At 39.1% G+C, this 17,009-nt stretch overlaps 1 protein-coding gene across 1 annotated transcript in view; it reads left to right on the forward strand.

Moving 5' to 3' along the window:
* LOC126185174 (spectrin beta chain, non-erythrocytic 2) overlaps positions 1-17,009 on the forward strand; it is a 315,568-nt gene that overhangs the window by 115,933 nt on the left and 182,626 nt on the right. The window contains exons 11-14 of the mRNA XM_049928020.1: positions 1,267-1,488; positions 2,865-3,067; positions 5,224-5,401; positions 13,322-13,522. Coding sequence (XP_049783977.1) covers positions 1,267-1,488; positions 2,865-3,067; positions 5,224-5,401; positions 13,322-13,522 — 804 coding nt within the window. The remainder of the gene's footprint in view (positions 1-1,266; positions 1,489-2,864; positions 3,068-5,223; positions 5,402-13,321; positions 13,523-17,009) is intronic.

Raw genomic sequence — 17,009 nt, forward strand, 5'->3', positions numbered from 1 at the left:
TCCATGTTTTTCTTGGGGGGGGGGGGGGGGGGGATGGCAAACCAGGGTGTGCCAAGTATTTTAAATATTTTGGAGGACAAAAGGTGACTTGTTAAGTAGCTATAATAAAGTTTCAGTTCCAACCTGCATAATACTGACTTTTAAATCATATTTTTGAAAGACCAACACCTTTTTTCTTTTCCCTGAGAGCTGGAGAGAGAGAGAGAGAGAGAGAGAGAGAGAGAGAGGGGATGTGCTACTCAGTTGCCTCCAGGTATGTGTACCTTTGAAAGGGGTAAGATGTTAGTACTACCATTGCAGAATTTTGGTGTGGGGATTTCCAGAAAAAATTACAGTAGGAATTTTTTCTGAAATGAAAGAGCAAGTATTACCACAGCAGAATTTTGGTGTGGGGGTTTCCTGAAAAAATTATAGTAGGAATGTTTTCTGAAATGAAAGAGGAAAAAGGAAAATTCACCGAGTAAAAGTATAAAATTATGAGAAGGAATGCTGGCAAGTACTTACATTCAGGTGCCAGAATGCTTAGTGCTGTCAACACACACATGGAAGTACACGAAACTAATCTAGCTTTTGGAACTGTTAGGTGAACTGATTCAGACCCAGAATGAGAGGGACCAACTGTGAGGACAAAGTGAGATACCACTTTAACTCACAGCCAATATTCTTTCCTAGAAACTTTTGATGCAGGAAAAGTACTGTTTATAATATACCATGCTGTGGTACTTTTGTTGTAGCATTTTAGTTCTGACAGATGTTTCACTAGATGTTAACCATATCTGAAGTTTATTATATCTCAACTCTCTGTACTCTATCCACTATTTATGGTCAGAACGAGTTATAAGTTGCACTTTGTATTCAGATGGTTCTAGGTTATTTGCTAAGACATTACTATCAACAGTAACAAATGCCTTCAACAGGTCTAAAATACTTATGTGCCACAATCATCCATGTCAAGAGCATCAAGTGCAACTTTTGTAAATTCTACTAATTCTGATTCTCTCTTTCTCCCACTTCAGAAAACAAACTTGGATGCACTTGTAAGATTATATTTATTCAGGTTACTCATTACTCTGTTTTTCTTAGTTGATTATATTGTTCTTGAGAATGACGACTCAGAGAAATGGGCTTGTAGTGTTGTATGAGGCAGTGTTGTTGCCATTGTACCATGCCAAAACTACATGTGCTTTACAACTTTCACATTTTTTCCATTTAAGGGAAATGTATTAGTAATATTGTGTACAATAAAGTAACTTCTAATACTTGCAGGAGGAACGTTTTCATGATCTAACAAATATGAAAGAAGAACTTGTCCGTGAGAATTACCATGGTAAAGAACGAGTAGAGCGACGTGAGAATGAAGTTCTACAACACTGGCATGAATTGCTTGAATTACTTGACCGTCACAAAACAAATCTCACAACTATGTGTTCTCTCATGGCTTTGTTAAGAGAGATTGACACTGTAATGGCAACTATAGAAGAACTGCAGGTATGTTAAAGTAGTTGTGTATTATGATGATAGCCAGAAGGAAAAAAAGTTTAAGAGCTGATTCCTATTCATTCTTGGCTAAGTAGCATAAATTTGATAGTAAAATTTACTTTAGTAGCTTATTTTAATGAATATTCATTGTCCATGGTTTATGTTTGAAATATGGTTTTGAATTGTGCTTATTGTTAGTCTTTTATGCAGATGATATAACCAGTTAGGAAGTACTGAATACAATTGAGGAGAAGAGAAATTTGTGGTATAACATGACTATAAAAAGGGATTGATTGGAAGAACACATTCTGAGACATCAAGGGATCACCAGTTTCGTATTGGAGGGAAGTGTGGAGGGTAAAAATTGTAGGAGGAGACCAAGTGATGAATGCAGCATGAATGTTCAAAAAGATGTGGGTTGCAGTAATTGTTTGGAGATGAAGAGGCTTGCATAGGACATAGCATGCAGAGCTGCATCAGAGCATTCTTTGGGCTGAAGACCACAATAACAACAAAAAAGTTGTTTTGTAGATGAGAAATAATTAGCTAGCTTGTTTAAGTTGATTCTTTCATACAACAGAAGCAATGATATATGCCAAAGTTACAGTAACACCTTGGCTTGAGTAGTAGGAAGAAAAGTTTTGTATTTAAGCCAGAATGAGGAAAAAAGAGGAGAGGCACTTCACCAGAATGTGTGAGGAGGACGTAAACATTGCAGCAAGAAACCCAATATGTATTTTATTACATTGACATGGTGCAAAAACAATCATCAGCACAGAAAATATTGGTAATACAGGGAGAATAAAATAATTTTCATGTATGAGAAAGTTCTCAGATACTGCACTTTATTGTAGTTCTGTAATACTATAGGTGTAGTATTGTAACAGATGCAGAATTGGAGAGATAATGTGAGCTTTCAATGTACAGAGAAGCAGAAAACTGTAGAAGAAAAAACAGGTAAAAAGGGGGAGACATGACATACAGACTGTTATATGATCTGTGTAGTAAATTATGGTTATACAAAAGGGATAAATTAAAAGATAGATGAATGTAGATAACATGGAAAGAAAGGATAAGGAAAAAATTCAAGGAAAATGGAACGGAATTGAAAATCGTACCTCTTCACCTTTAAGTGCTGCAAGTACTACTGGTTTACCTCTTTAATTTCATCATTTACCTTACTGGCTTGATTTTTCTTGTAAAATGTCTGATGTCTTTAATTTCACATTATTTCTTTGTTTGGTTCATCATAGCATACATGTAACTGTTAATATAAAATGTCAAGAATAGAGTAGTTTACATGTTTCAGTTCAGCATTTGCAGTCTGCCTGTCAGTGATGGTACTGCTGCACATGTAAGTGTATGTATGAAATTATATCTTTCAGATGACTTTCCAGTCTGTTGATGTTGGTCCACATCTAATTGGTGTTGAAGACTTACTGCAGAAACACAGTCTAGCAGAACTGCAAGTCACCTCCTTAGGCGAAACACAGCGCCGATTAGGTAGACAAGGGCAGGCATTTCTCAGTCATAGAGAGGCCCCATTGCTGCGAGAACGTCTTAAAAGTCTCGACAGTGCTTATTTAAGGTGATTAAAATAAATGTATTTCTAAATGTGTGTGTGTGTGTGTGTGTGTGTGTGTGTGTGTGTGTTGCTACCTTATACTTATAAGCAACACTAGTAGACATATAGTGTTAACAGGGTTGTCACGGGTTCTGGAACTCTGGGAATATCAGGGAATTTCCAACATGTCGGGGAAATCAGAGAAATGTGAAGAAACACTGGAAAAATCTCATTTTTGTCTTAATAGATGAAATGGGTTGTTTACTGAGGGCTTATGCATCGTCACTGGCTGGGTGCATCTGAGTATGTTTGCCGCGTTGGCCGGGGTGGCCGAGTGGTTCTAGGTGCTACAGTCTGGAACCGTGTGACCGCTACGCTCGCACATTCGAATCCTGCCTCGGGCATGGATGTGTGTGATGTCCTTAGGTTAGTTAGGTGTAAGTAGTTCTAAGTTCTAGGGAACTGATGACCTCAGAAGTTGAGTCCCATAGTAGCCGCTTCCCTACTCTCCTCATTACTACTGCTTCTCCCCTTCTTACCCCTCCCCCCTCAGCTTGCAGTCAGTGCACTTCTTGTTGCTAGCCTAGCAGCTACCGACGAGAGGCATGGAGGCATGAGGAGTGGTTCTTTGGATCTGATTCTCAGAGACTGTAGACACAGTATCCAGAGATGGTGGTCATGTATGCACGAGTTGTGTCTAAATGATTGTGTGAATGTGTGTGTACTCCTGTTTTCTGACAAAATGATTGTGTGAATGTGTGTGTGCTCTTGTTTTCTGACAAAAGCTATGGCTGAAAACGTAATTGTGAGAATGTGATTGTCTTTTATATGTGGCTGCCTGTAGCTCAGCAATCATCTTTACAGTGAGTTGCTACCTATCCTGAGTATTATTGATTCTCAGAGTATTTGAGCTACTTACCTGTTGCATGGATTGATTGCTATGTTCTCATTTCATCAACATGCTGTATGTGGCTCGTGAATAACTGGCCACATGATTGGATTTCCATGATGGGCCAAAACCACAGGCCGTTTCTGCAGGTATCAGTAATGGAATGGGCCTGCCAATCTGAAGTCACTCGGTTCCCACTAATGTGCAGGTCCTGCCCAACAGATCTAGTCTCACCGATCTGCCTGCAAGCTGGGTCTGCTTGTGTGTGGAGTAATGCAGCGGATTTTCATGGTTTATCCATGACCCAGGACTGGGGTGCTCCTCAGCAGGCCAGAGGCCATGGGCAATGGATTTCAGGAATCGTGACTGTCTGGTTGCAAGATCATTGTACAGTGTGGCGTTTTAGAGACATTTTATTTGTTCTAGTACATTTTAGCACTTCAAAAGTAGTTTATATGTTAAAAGTATGGACAATAAGAAGAAGAAAATTGTGACAGTCACTGATGGTTTGTTCGCTATGTACTCATATATTTCTCGAAAGAAAAATCATGCAAAACTTGTAAAATAATAGATATAATGCAGTGAGTAATAACTGACAATAACAAACATAGTAGAACCAATGTGTTACTGGCAGTCGCTGACAGTGTTGGTTTACACAATTCTTCCCCACCTTATACACTTTTTTCAAGAGGCCTACTTTTTTCTGAGGTTATTTCTGAAATCAAACCCATATTTTAAATCAAGGTTGTGACTCCAAGGAAATGCGTATTTTTGTCACCAAATGTGTTTTGTTGTATTGGAATAAAATGACGTCAGTGCTCATAATGAAACACACACACCATTTGGCTTGCTTTCTCAATCTAAAAACAGTTCATTATAAAAGATGTTGATGTCAGTACTTAATATTTTTGCTCACATCAGGAAATGCTATCTGCTTGCAAGCTTTTTTTTGGGTATTTCCTTGTTTGCACTATTATTTCTTGTACCATAGATGCAAAGACAGATTGTCAATTAATGTCTTAGCTTACCATTGAGATCTCAAAATTTGTCAAGGAAAAATGCTAAAACTTGTCTGGAAATTAGGGAATTTCACTTAGGGAAACTTGTGGCAACTCAGGTTATATAAATTTGTATAAAGATAACTATAATGATAAAATAGTTTTCAAAGATTCAGTTACATGCAGTGTCTCCATTTGTAACTAAGGAACATCCAACACAATTTATTTTAGCCACTGGGGGACTGACAGCTGGGCATTAGAAACTTTTAAAGAATTTCTATTCTGTGTTTCAGCCTTGTGCAGAGCAGTGAAAATAGGAGGGCACGCCTTGAAGAAGCTAGAAACTTTTTTCAGTTTTTGCAAGACCATGAAGAGGAAGAATCATGGCTCATTGAGAAACAACGTATTTGCAAAGCTGGAATATCAGCAAAGGATTTACGAGCTGTTCTGAGCTTACAACAGAAGCATAAGGTATTGTATTCATATTAAACTTTAACAAGTTAACGTTTAAAGTGATCGGAAAAGTTTGCTTTGTCTGTGCTTTCAGTTAGTGGGCTCCCTGACACTGAAGGTACCTGGTAATTTAATATATGTGCTGTGACCTGTGAGATGATTGTGTGTAGTGTTTTTTTGTTGATGCAATTTCTTTTTGGGTCTTCATTTTAAGATATCTAATAACTGAAAGATAAAAGCTCTACACCAGTGTTCCACTGTATTGAGAAAAACTTATTGATATTAATAGTTTTTCAAGAATTGAAGCTAGAAACAGCAATGTAATTAATAACAGTCAGTCAGGTACTTGTGATTGATTTTGGCTCATTTGATCATATTCTGAGAATCAATTTATAAATCAGAGCAGTTTTATATTTTTGAATCGGTTTTCATACACACCTGCATACTTCTGCTGTGATTTATTTGAATTTTATGGTGTATTTAATATCAGTTTCCTTCTCTAATTTGTGCAGTAATACTTTTTAAGAAAGAGAAATCAACATTGTTCAGATTTTTGACTTTGATTCATGCCATGAAGTTGTTGGCCCAAATTTTCTTATGACACTTTAGGCAGTAAATCTATATTTATAACAGAGAAGCTGAATTTCAGAAATAAATTCAATTTAATGGTTTGGTTACACTTGTCATCTTCAACTAGGAAACTGAATTTTTGTCCTTGATATATCGGCTTCTTTCTCATTTCTTTATGGTAACTTCTGTAGATGACCTCTGCATTTTGTGTAAACATTCCTTGACCATCAGTTTCTACATCATGAGTGGATAGTATTACACCATACTACCATCAGCATTGTTATAGCATCTTTTAGGGTGTGTTACATTGAAAGCTTTAGTAACTAACAATGACAGATACGCATTACAGAAGGGGCTTGCTTGGTGTTTTTTTAGGCCATTACAACTTCCTGTTTGTTTGTCTTTCAGTTACAACTGATAACATAAATGTCGTGTGTTTGGGTACAAGAATCCAACTGTGGTGTTTTTAATCACTAATCCTTTTAAAGTAATTCAGCTCTGAGTAAATAGTTTGATTCCCAGTTCTTATAATTCAGTGAGGTTCCTGGGTTTAATTTTTGTTTAAACACATTTTTTAAATAAAAGGTTCTTTTGTGTGGTTGAATTTAATATATCAATATAGTGGTCATTAGAAATGACTGATTAAATGTGTTTCAGCTGCTATCCCCAAAAGAACTAAAAATGGTAGCTCAAAAATCTCTGGGTTCAGTTAAGTATATGAAAAATTGACAATGAAATATCTGCAGTGTCTGTTAACTGGTGTTTGTGATAAATGGTGTTTGCACAATAGTTCCACTCCAACACTGTCCTAAAGGGTATACACTCCTTGATTGATCATGTGACTGCAGGAGAACAATGGACACATGTCCTGTACAAAGCAAACTTTCCTTGCGATCAAGGGTGCCGCATATTTCACGGATGCAACATAATTAAAGTGAAAATGAAAAAAGAACATGAAACAAACTTTCATATATGTCAGTGGGGAACTTGTGCTCAGCTTGTCCCACACGATACATAGCTTGGAGAAACGGAATCCAGAAAATGCTTCTGTACTGTATGGTGACTCAATCTGCAGTGCTGTTGCTTTTTGATGACCAGCGCCCATGCACACTACACATGTTGTGTCTATAGGTAAGTGTGCACGCTGGTGGATACCTGACACAGCCAGCTTGTCAGCCATAAGGAGCTTTGGTCTGTTTACACATTTGTGGCACGGCTGCCAGACAGATTCCCCCTTGGAGAGTGGAGGTCTGTTCAAACATTTCTATGGCACAGACATCCCCTTGGATAGCGGATCTTTGGCGCAGTGAGAAAGCGCAGGCATCCACCCTGCAGCTGGTGTGTGTGATGGATGTTTGGGTTTTGAGCACTTCATTGTGAGGTCAATGTGAGCCGAATGGTGGCAGGCCGGTCAGCAATGAGTGGACGGTGGCACTTGACTCAGTGCATGGTTTCGGCTAGGTTCATGATGGGCGTGTCCCCGTGCTGCTGGTGAGTTGCAGTTAATACACAATAATGAAATAAAATGTTCACGAAGTTGCACATTGTGTGGAACACTTTAAAATAACACGGGTGTTCCAGCAGTCATGAGCTGCACTATTCAGACTTCACAGACACTCTTTTGCAGTGGGACAGTGCGGGATTTGATCTGGCCTCAATGCTTTGGCATGGCAGGGGCACAGAGACTATGTCAAGTGTCTATATTCGCACAAGCACCTTGTCATCCCAACTTGAATATGGCTGTGGAACTGTGATGGACAAGCCTGGCAGCACGGAGGTTAGTGTCTGGAGCTTGATATGAATGAAAATGGAAAACTGGCATGTAAACTAATCCATCCTCAACACTTGACACTGTGAAATCACAGGGATGAGAATACGAGTTCAGGAGCTGTTACAAACAAGCTGCCAGTTATGTAGGATGTGGTTTCTGGAGCTCAACTGGAGACAATGTGCTGATGATGTAGCCCACTGGAGACAGGGTGTCTACAGCAAACAGTGGCTGGGGTTTTATGATGCAGCATGGGCACTTGAAATGGACATGGTGGCCAGTGCATGTGACGTAGTCTGCTAGCAGCTTCCATAGTGGTGGGCCAGTTGCCTGTGGAAGGCATGGCCTGTGTGGCTGGAAAATGGTATGGTGCTGAGGCACACATGGTGGCGTGATGATAGCTGGTGGCAGACATGCATCATTGGCGGCCACGGGTGTGAGCTCTGTCTGACTGATGGCAGAGGAAGCATAATCTGTTGACATGTATTCCTCTGGATCGAAGAAATGAACAGCAGCAAGAGTGGTCAAGATGTAAGCTGGCTTGACTCGATCTATGGACATCTTGCTCGGCTTGATGTTGCATCCAATGTCGAGCACTCTCTCACTACACTTGATCTCATAGTGTGGTCCCTAGTAGGTTGGGTGAAGTTGGGCGATATGTGTGAACAGTCCACAGTCAGACTGGTGGCTGCAGTCCATTGTGATGTGACTTGGGCAGTCAAAGTACACCATCGAGATGCCGACAAATGTGGTGGCAATGGTCTTGGCAGTGATTTCCGCTATGGGTCTCACCTCTGGTCAGTGAGTGAAGCAGTTCAGCATTGTCAGCAAGTGCCTCGGGATGCAAGGACAGCATGTTGCAATAGGAAAGATGCCAGTAGGTGCATGGGTGTGACTCCTGATTTTGACATGCTGGCATGCAGTGCAGGTGTGTACCCATTGATGGCAGTCTTTCCAGAGTTCTGGGCAGATGAAATGCATTTCCATGAGCGGCACAGTGGAGTTTATGCAGGGATGTGACAGCCCATGAATGTGGTCAAAAACACTGCATCAAAATTCCTCTGGGAGAAATGAGCAGTGTTATGTCTGTCGAAATGTTGCACAAAATCTTGCAGGAATAGCCTGGAATGGGAACTAGCGTGAGTTGTAGGCTATTGGAGGTGGAGTGGCTGAGGCTGTCCAGCTGTGTGTCATCCTCCTGTTCTTTGACGATATCCCCAAAGTTCACAGGAGAAGAGATAAAGGCACAAGTGCAGGGCAAGCAGTCAGTGACAATATTGTCAGTTCCAGAAATATGCCGGATGTACAGGAAAATCTGGACATATACTCCAGCTGCTGGAATTAGTGCAGCATTCACTTGCACTATTTTTCTGAAATGCTTGAGTTAGGGGCTTGTGCATTGTGGAAACAATGAAGGAAAGGGCTTCTACAGGTGGGCAGAAGTATTTCACTGCCTCAGACACCACAAGCAATTCACGGTTGTAAGCACTCCAGGCACGTTGCGACTCTGATAGCTTTTGTGAGAAGAAACCAAGTGGCTGCCAGCTACTACTGATATGTTGAAGCACTGCACCTATGGCAGTCCACAACAGTGGCCAGTTAAGCATTGTGCAGTAGGTGAATGACCAGCATTGCTTCTGCGAGTCTCTACTGGAACACAATAAAGCTTTTCTCTGTTGCGTCTGTCCACATAATAAGAGTCCTTATCTTCGACGTGGGGCCACATGGCACCGCAATCAGAGGTTCCAGCACTGCAGCAGCATTAGGCAGTTGGTGCCGATAAAAAAATTTCTGATACCAAGGTAGCAGCATAAGTCTCTGTGTGTTTGTGGGTGCAGCATGTTCAATATTGCCTGTACCTTGTGTGGTAGTGGCATGGATCTGCTAGGGGTGATTAAATGCTCTAGAAACTCGATTTCTGTGATCCCAAATATACTCTACTCTTAAAGGGGTCAATGATGATGCTGGCATAGCTCAGGTGCTGAAATGTGGGTGGTGGTGGTGGTGGTGGTGGCGGTGGTGGAGGTGGATTAGTAGTATGGGGGAGTTTGAAAAGACCAGAATGTCATTGAGATGTGCAAATCAACATGGTTTGATGTGCATAAGGAGAGAGAGAGAGAGAGAGAGAGAGAGATATCCAGGGGAACTTCACTGGTTTAATGCTGAAGAAAGCAGCTGTGCCTGTATCTACCTGCCTGTTCAGTTACAAAGAGACACCTGGATGTTGCACTGCAGCCAAGTGTGTCTAAGCCTGGTTGCAGCTGGCATTTCAGTGCTAGCAGGGAGGCAAAGCTTACAGTCACATCCACACACTATGTTCAGGATATAGGCTATGGCGGTGGTGTGGTACTGGGAATTGATGAGGTACATGTTTGCCATAAATATTTATTTTACACGAAAGTGTGTATGAACAATTGACAGTGAAATGTTTGCAATATCTATTAGCTGGTGATTGTGGTAAACAGTGTTTGTCCAATAGTTCCACTTGAACACTGTCTTGGAAGACACACATTCCTCAGTGACGAGCACACCAACTGATCGCATGACTTCAGGAGAACAACAGAAATGTGTTCAGAACAAAGTGAACTTTCCATATGATCATGGAACACTGGTATTTTATGGATATGATGAAATGAAAGTGAAAATGAATGGAGAGTGCAAAACAAACTTCTGTACGCATCGGTGGGGAACTCGCTCTCAGCTGATCGTATGTGGTGCATGGGTTGGAGAAATGGAATCTAGAAAACACTTCTGTACTGTATGGTGGCTCAGCTTGCACTGCTGTTGCTTTTTGCTGACCCACACTTGTGTGCACCACACACATTTCCTGAATTTTGCTGATTGGTAAGTGTGTGTGCAGGTGGAACCTGACTCAGTTAGCTTGTACAAGGCATGAGAAGCTATGGTCCATTCAGACATTTCTGCAGCACGGCTGCGACACACACTGTCTCAGCTTGAGTGAACTCGAACATTGTATTGATTAGGAAACCTACATTACTCATAAATGTATGTGTAAATAGATCATTTTGAGATCATAACCTACTTAAAGTGTCATACGTAATGAGACTTGAAAAAGAGCCTGTCTGTGATCTTAAAAAGTATTGGTAATATTCTGTAGCAATTTTTTTTCTCCGTGATACACTTTTATATAAGGACTTAGCTCTTAAATTGACATTGATATGCTGTTAGTTATTGGATTGGTTTTACAATGACTATTATGCTATCATTGTTAAATGAATGTGGCAATTAATGTTTTATTGGCACTTATATATTCAGTCATCACATTTGTATAGGTGGAAGTAACTGAATTGAGTGTTCAAGTAATCATCAGCTTGACTACTTAAGAAGCCCTTTTCATTTAAAATGCATTGTACTATAATTCTGGAGTGCACTTTATCATAGTGCAGTTACATAATGACAAATAAAAAGAAAAAAAACAACATTATTTTTATGGATCATATTGCAGGATCCAATGTCAAAGATATTCTTGTAAGCAAAGGCAAATGCGAAAAAACAGTCATGGAATAGTTTTATTTCTGTTTCAGTTCCTTAAATTCCAGAGACAATTCAAATAATAGAAAGACATTCACTGAAAAACAGGCTAACCCTCAGATGTAAAAGCTATCTATTGCTGGATATGGGAACTATCAAAATTGACATTGGTCTTACCGTGCGTGATATTTAGGGGCGAGAACAATATAAATTTTGATAGTTCCCATACCCAGCAATGGATGACAAGCTTATCTCTAAGTTTCATGTTTGAGGGTTAGCCCATTTTTTTCTGTGCATGTCTTCATATATTCTGTAGCATTTAGGTGCCCTAATTCATATATCACAATGAGAAAGGAATATCGTTTTGGTATATTTTATGTATTATAGGAATTTAGGAAAACAGTACCACTGATTCAGCAGCCTAGCTTTTTAAGAGACCGAGTATCACTCAATGATATGTCCTACATGACACTATGTATCTTTATATAGCTTCTTGGAATAAATGAAACTACACAAAATTTTTATTTGTGATTCCCATATTTTTTGGAACGTGTATTTTAGCAGTATCATTTTCCCTTTCCAGTAAAAGCACAGACATCATTTACCTTGGGGTCTGTATTTAGTTTTTGCTTAATGAAGAAATGAGAGTAGCAAGGAGCAAAACTTTATTTGGAGGGAGATCTCCTCCTAGTGTTGCTAAAACATTATAAGTCTTAAGTGACACTGACTTCAGTGATATTATCAATGAAAAAGACAAGCCAATTTTATTGGAGAACCAAAATTAATTACTTTTGAAAAAGTGGCTACAAAAAATCTATTAACTCCACTATTCTTTCATTAACCCTTTCATTGTCACATGTGTGTTCTCTGCATTCCATGTTGAATGTGACTTTGTGATAATTGTTCTGCTTGCCTAATGCTGCTACCTGTGCTAGGAGATGGCGTTCCAGCCACTATAAAATACTTACCGTTTGATTAAAGAAATTTTTGGTGAAAAGATTTGATATCTGGACATATTCCCTTGATAAAGGACTGAATTTCTTTTCATTATTTGCCATAGTTCCTGTACTGCATCAAATTAAGTAAAACATTGCATGGAATTTTAAAGAGTTTGCAGACGTAAAAATACATTGCATAAACTTTGTATATGCTTAATTTTCACTCGTACAACAGTATGTATGAAATGTACATAAGATATTGAAGGATCATTTAAAATTGACAGCAGAAAAATATCTCATTCATTCTTGAGTTATTGGTTTTTATATCCAGCGGAAGGTCATGCACGGTGTGCCCTATTCAGTCCTAGCACATTAGGATTCATGTGGTCATAACAATCATCATATTTCATATACAGTTCAAGATACCGAAATAGTGTTTTCTGCAAATGATAGTGCCAAAGAGGCATGTGTGTTGTGTGATAAATACTCAAAACTTTTTTATTTAACAAGGTAAGGAAGTAACATATCCCCAGCAATGGGAGGGTCTGTGGAATGGGATGTGTAAATTCATCAATAATGCTTAAGAAAAACCCAGAGACCCCATTTAAACACTTCCTCAGCACCAGGGGAATGGCAGAGCATCATAGTTTAACTCATTCACTGCAGGCAAAGAGTTGAAGGAAATTGTAAGATCTTTCTATTAGGAAAGAGATGGCTTTTGCGGTTTTAAAGTACATGAGATTTTTTTGCCTTTGTTTAACATCAAACTAATTTCTTAGCATAAATGTCTTCTAGGTATTTTGTAATGTCATGTTGTAAAATAACTAATTTAAATTAAATAAATTAAAAATTTGAAATATGATGTGGCAGTATACCCTGGAAATCTTTGTTAAATGATTCTGGCTGTAGAGGCTAACACATTTGCGATTTCATAGCAGTTTTTTGTCGTGAAACATTGCCCCAACTCTGCAGTATTCAGTTTCAGATGAAATGAATATGAATGCCACTTCTCAAAATCAGACCTATATGTATGCATTTATTATTAAATTTAAAAATTTATAAAAATTCCATAATTTATATTTGGTATTTTTCTTTTGTAGTTCTGATGTTATTTAGACATCTTTGACACTGTTATTATTAATCTTAAGAATATTGATAAACAAATTACAGGTTCTTCAAGATGAGATGAAAGCACGTAGACCAAAGTCAGAGCAGTTGTGTGAAGCAGGTCGACGCCTGATTGAAACAAAGCACCCGTCATCAAGCGAAATTCAAGTCCGCATTGATAGCCTTCAAGAACACTGGAAGATGTTACAGGAATTGGCAGCTTTACGAAAGAAGCAGCTAGAAGATGCTGCAGAAGCCTATCAGGTACATCTATTGATATATGTCAGGTTATGAAGTGTGAAACATTTCAATAATTTAAACACAACAATCATTCCAGTTGATTATACGTGTGCAACAGAAATTTGGAAAACTTACTAAAAGAGGACTCATTGGGTTATAGATAAAATTACTATCGAGCCCCGTGCTATAGCCGACCTTCCTCTTCCCACCTATCCAGCCTTCCAGCAGAACCACACCTGCATCCTCTTCCACATTTCACTCCTGTAAGTCTGCTAAAAATATCAACTATTTTGATGGGTTTGAGAGGTATTTTGGTCTATTTGAACTACTTTATTTTTGATTACCATTAGCACTACTTGTAAGTCTCCTCAGTAGATTAGTGGGATTTTCTAGCAGTTCACCCTACATTACATGATTTAATGTGGATATCCTGGGTAGAAATACCTACATAATAGCCTCCAAAGACACACCTAATATACAATGAGGTGACAAAAGTCATGGGGATTCTTCTAATATCGTGTCGGATCTCCTTTTGTCTGCACAGTGCAGCAACTTGACATGGCATGGACTCAAGAAGTCATTGGAAGTCCCCTACAGAAATACTAAGCTGTGCTGCCTCTACAGCTGCCCATAATTGCGAAAGTGTTGCCAGTGCAGGATTTTGTGCATGAACTGACCCCCCAGTTGTGTCCCACAAATGTTCGATGGGATTCACGTTGGGAGATTTGGGTGGTCAAATCGTTCACTCGAATTGTCCATAATGTTCTTCAAACCAGATGTGAACAGTTGTGGCCTGGTGGCATGGCGCATTGCCATCCGTAAATTGTTTTCGAACATGAAGTCCATGAATGGCTGCACATGATCTCCAAGTAGCCAAACATAAGCACCTCCAGACAATGATTGGTTCAGTTGGACCAGGAGATTGAAGTCTTTTCCATGTAAACACAGCCCACACCACTATGAAGCCACCACCAGCTTACACAGTGCCTTGTTGACAAGTTGGGTCTACAGCTTTGTGGGGTCTGCGCTCCACTAGAACCCTACCATCAGCTCTTAGCAACTGAAATTGGGACTCATCTGACCAAGGTACAGTTTGCAAATTGTCTAGGGTCCAACAGATACGGTCATGAGCACAGGAGAGGTGCTGGAGTCGATGTCACATTGTTAGCAAATGCACTCACATCAGCCATCCGCTGCCATACCTCATTAACACGAAACTTTGCCGACTGTCCTAATGGATACATTTGTCACATGTCCCACATTGATTTTTGCAGTTATTTCATGCCATGTTGTTTGTCTCTTACCACAGACAACTTTATGCATATGCCACTACTCTCAGTTGTTAAGTGAAGGCCATTGGCTACTGTGTTGTCCATGGTGAGAGGTAAAGCCTGAAATATGGTATTCTCATCACTCTCTTGACATTGTGTGTCTTGGAATATTGAATCCCCAAACAATTTCTGAAGTGGAATGCCCCATATGTCTAGCTCCAACTACCATTCCATGCTCAAAGTCTGTTAGTGCCCTTTGTATGGCCATAATAAAGTCAGAAACCTTTCCACATGAACCATGTGAGTACAAATGACAGCTCTCCCGATGCACTGTCCTTTTACACCTACTGTACATGATACTACTGTCATCTGTATATGTGCATATAGCTATCCCTTGACATTTGTCACTTCGGTGTACACTCTTAAATGCACAAAAAATTGCCATCGGCAGTTACAGCCAGATTCAGTCAAGGTGCCACACATGTTCACGGATAAATGCTATGTCTTGGTCATTTGATTCACTTATGGATGTGCGATACATAGATTCCCACACAATATGCTTGACAAAGAATCCATGTGGGTTGAAACTGATTACAATAGGAGAAAAGCAATAAATGCAGCTGCTCTTGCATAAAACAATAAAACAGGGTATAAACAGTATTTATTCCATAGTGATAATTTTGGCAACTGATGTCACCACCTCTTCCATTGCTGTGGAGGCAACAAAATCGAGGGAGAAAGAATTACTGATGGCTTGCGAACTGTTTAGATAGTTCCGTGCAGTTGTTTAATAATAATAATAATAATAATGATGATGACAAGAAAGATAATTTATTGTTAAAGAAATACCTTAGAAAATTATGGACATTAAAATAACCATCTGTTACCAGAATGCGAACATTGTACATTGCACTCATGTATGTACAGTTTCCCCTTGTCGGTCTACATGAATACACTAGGAGAGACTAAGCTTCCTTGTAGGATTACTTGAAATAAAGTAAAACATCATTCAGGAGTAATCTTCTTGTAAAATAATGTCTCTCACATTAGACATTATCCAACATGTGGTGGCAGTATTCTGCTGCATAACCTAATGCAATTAGTTCGTCATTCACTGTGTAATAGCCAATGAGAGTACACAATTTGAAGTAAGACAGCTGCAGCACCACACTTTGAATCCAGCCACTGTATTCATGAGCCCCATATCATTGTCAGCAGGTTATTCTTGACCCATGTGGAGGAAACGAGTTTGGTGTTGTAGGCGGGGACATGATGTAGTGATTCTGAGCACATTGTGCAATGATGGATAAGGTGATATCAAGGTATTGAAGAATCCATTGGTACTATGAGTGCTGGATGTTTGGCATGTAAGACCACCACATCATGACAATGAACTTGTGAATACATTACAATAAAATCCATTTTTGAAGGAGGTGCAGCTGAAACATACTACTGTGTTTCCTGATCAGTGGGTATGGCTCAGCAATGACTTTAGGACTATGGACTGCAAAATACATGTGCAGCCATTGAAGGAGAGTCTCCATGATGAAAATTGACCCTGATGATTAGCATTTGCCAAGGACAGTATCAACCATGACTGCCAGAATGTAACATTTTTTTGACAAATCAGTATTTGTGATTGTTGATTTTCCCAAAATATACTATTGATCCAATTTGATCCATTATAAATGGTCTGTGATAGCCTGCAACTGTGAAAACAATGGGTTTGTTTATAAATAACTTTTCTGCTACCAGTCATGATTTTCTTTTATTTATATTTTACACAATGACTTTCAGGAAATGATTTCTGTTTTCAAGTACATTTTTCTCTGTGAAATGTGCCATTTTTACATAATGTTTTTATGTGTTAGATTCTACTTAATTCTGTTGCCTTTACTGCATTATGTAAAAGTCACATAATTTTTACTTGGTTATTGGTCTTTATATGTAGTTAGTGGTGAAATTTGGAAACTGTATGGTTCATTTGTGGAGAGTCTAACATGTGTGAGACTTAAGTTATATTCAACATTATGATCCTGAAGGATTAATTAGTTTCCCACAGGATGAGTCAGTAATTATGCAGAAGTGTTTTACAGAACTGAATGAGAGGTTTGTTCTTAACTAAAACGTACAAGCAGAGCCAAAATTCCTTGCACAAGAAAACTGGTTCATTCTGTTAAATTCATATTTTCTGTGGGTTAAATTTAATTAAGAATGACCAAAGCAGTACAAAAAATTAC

The sequence above is a fragment of the Schistocerca cancellata genome, chromosome 4, assembly GCF_023864275.1.
Source record: "Schistocerca cancellata isolate TAMUIC-IGC-003103 chromosome 4, iqSchCanc2.1, whole genome shotgun sequence".
NCBI classification, from domain to species: Eukaryota; Metazoa; Arthropoda; class Insecta; order Orthoptera; family Acrididae; genus Schistocerca; species Schistocerca cancellata.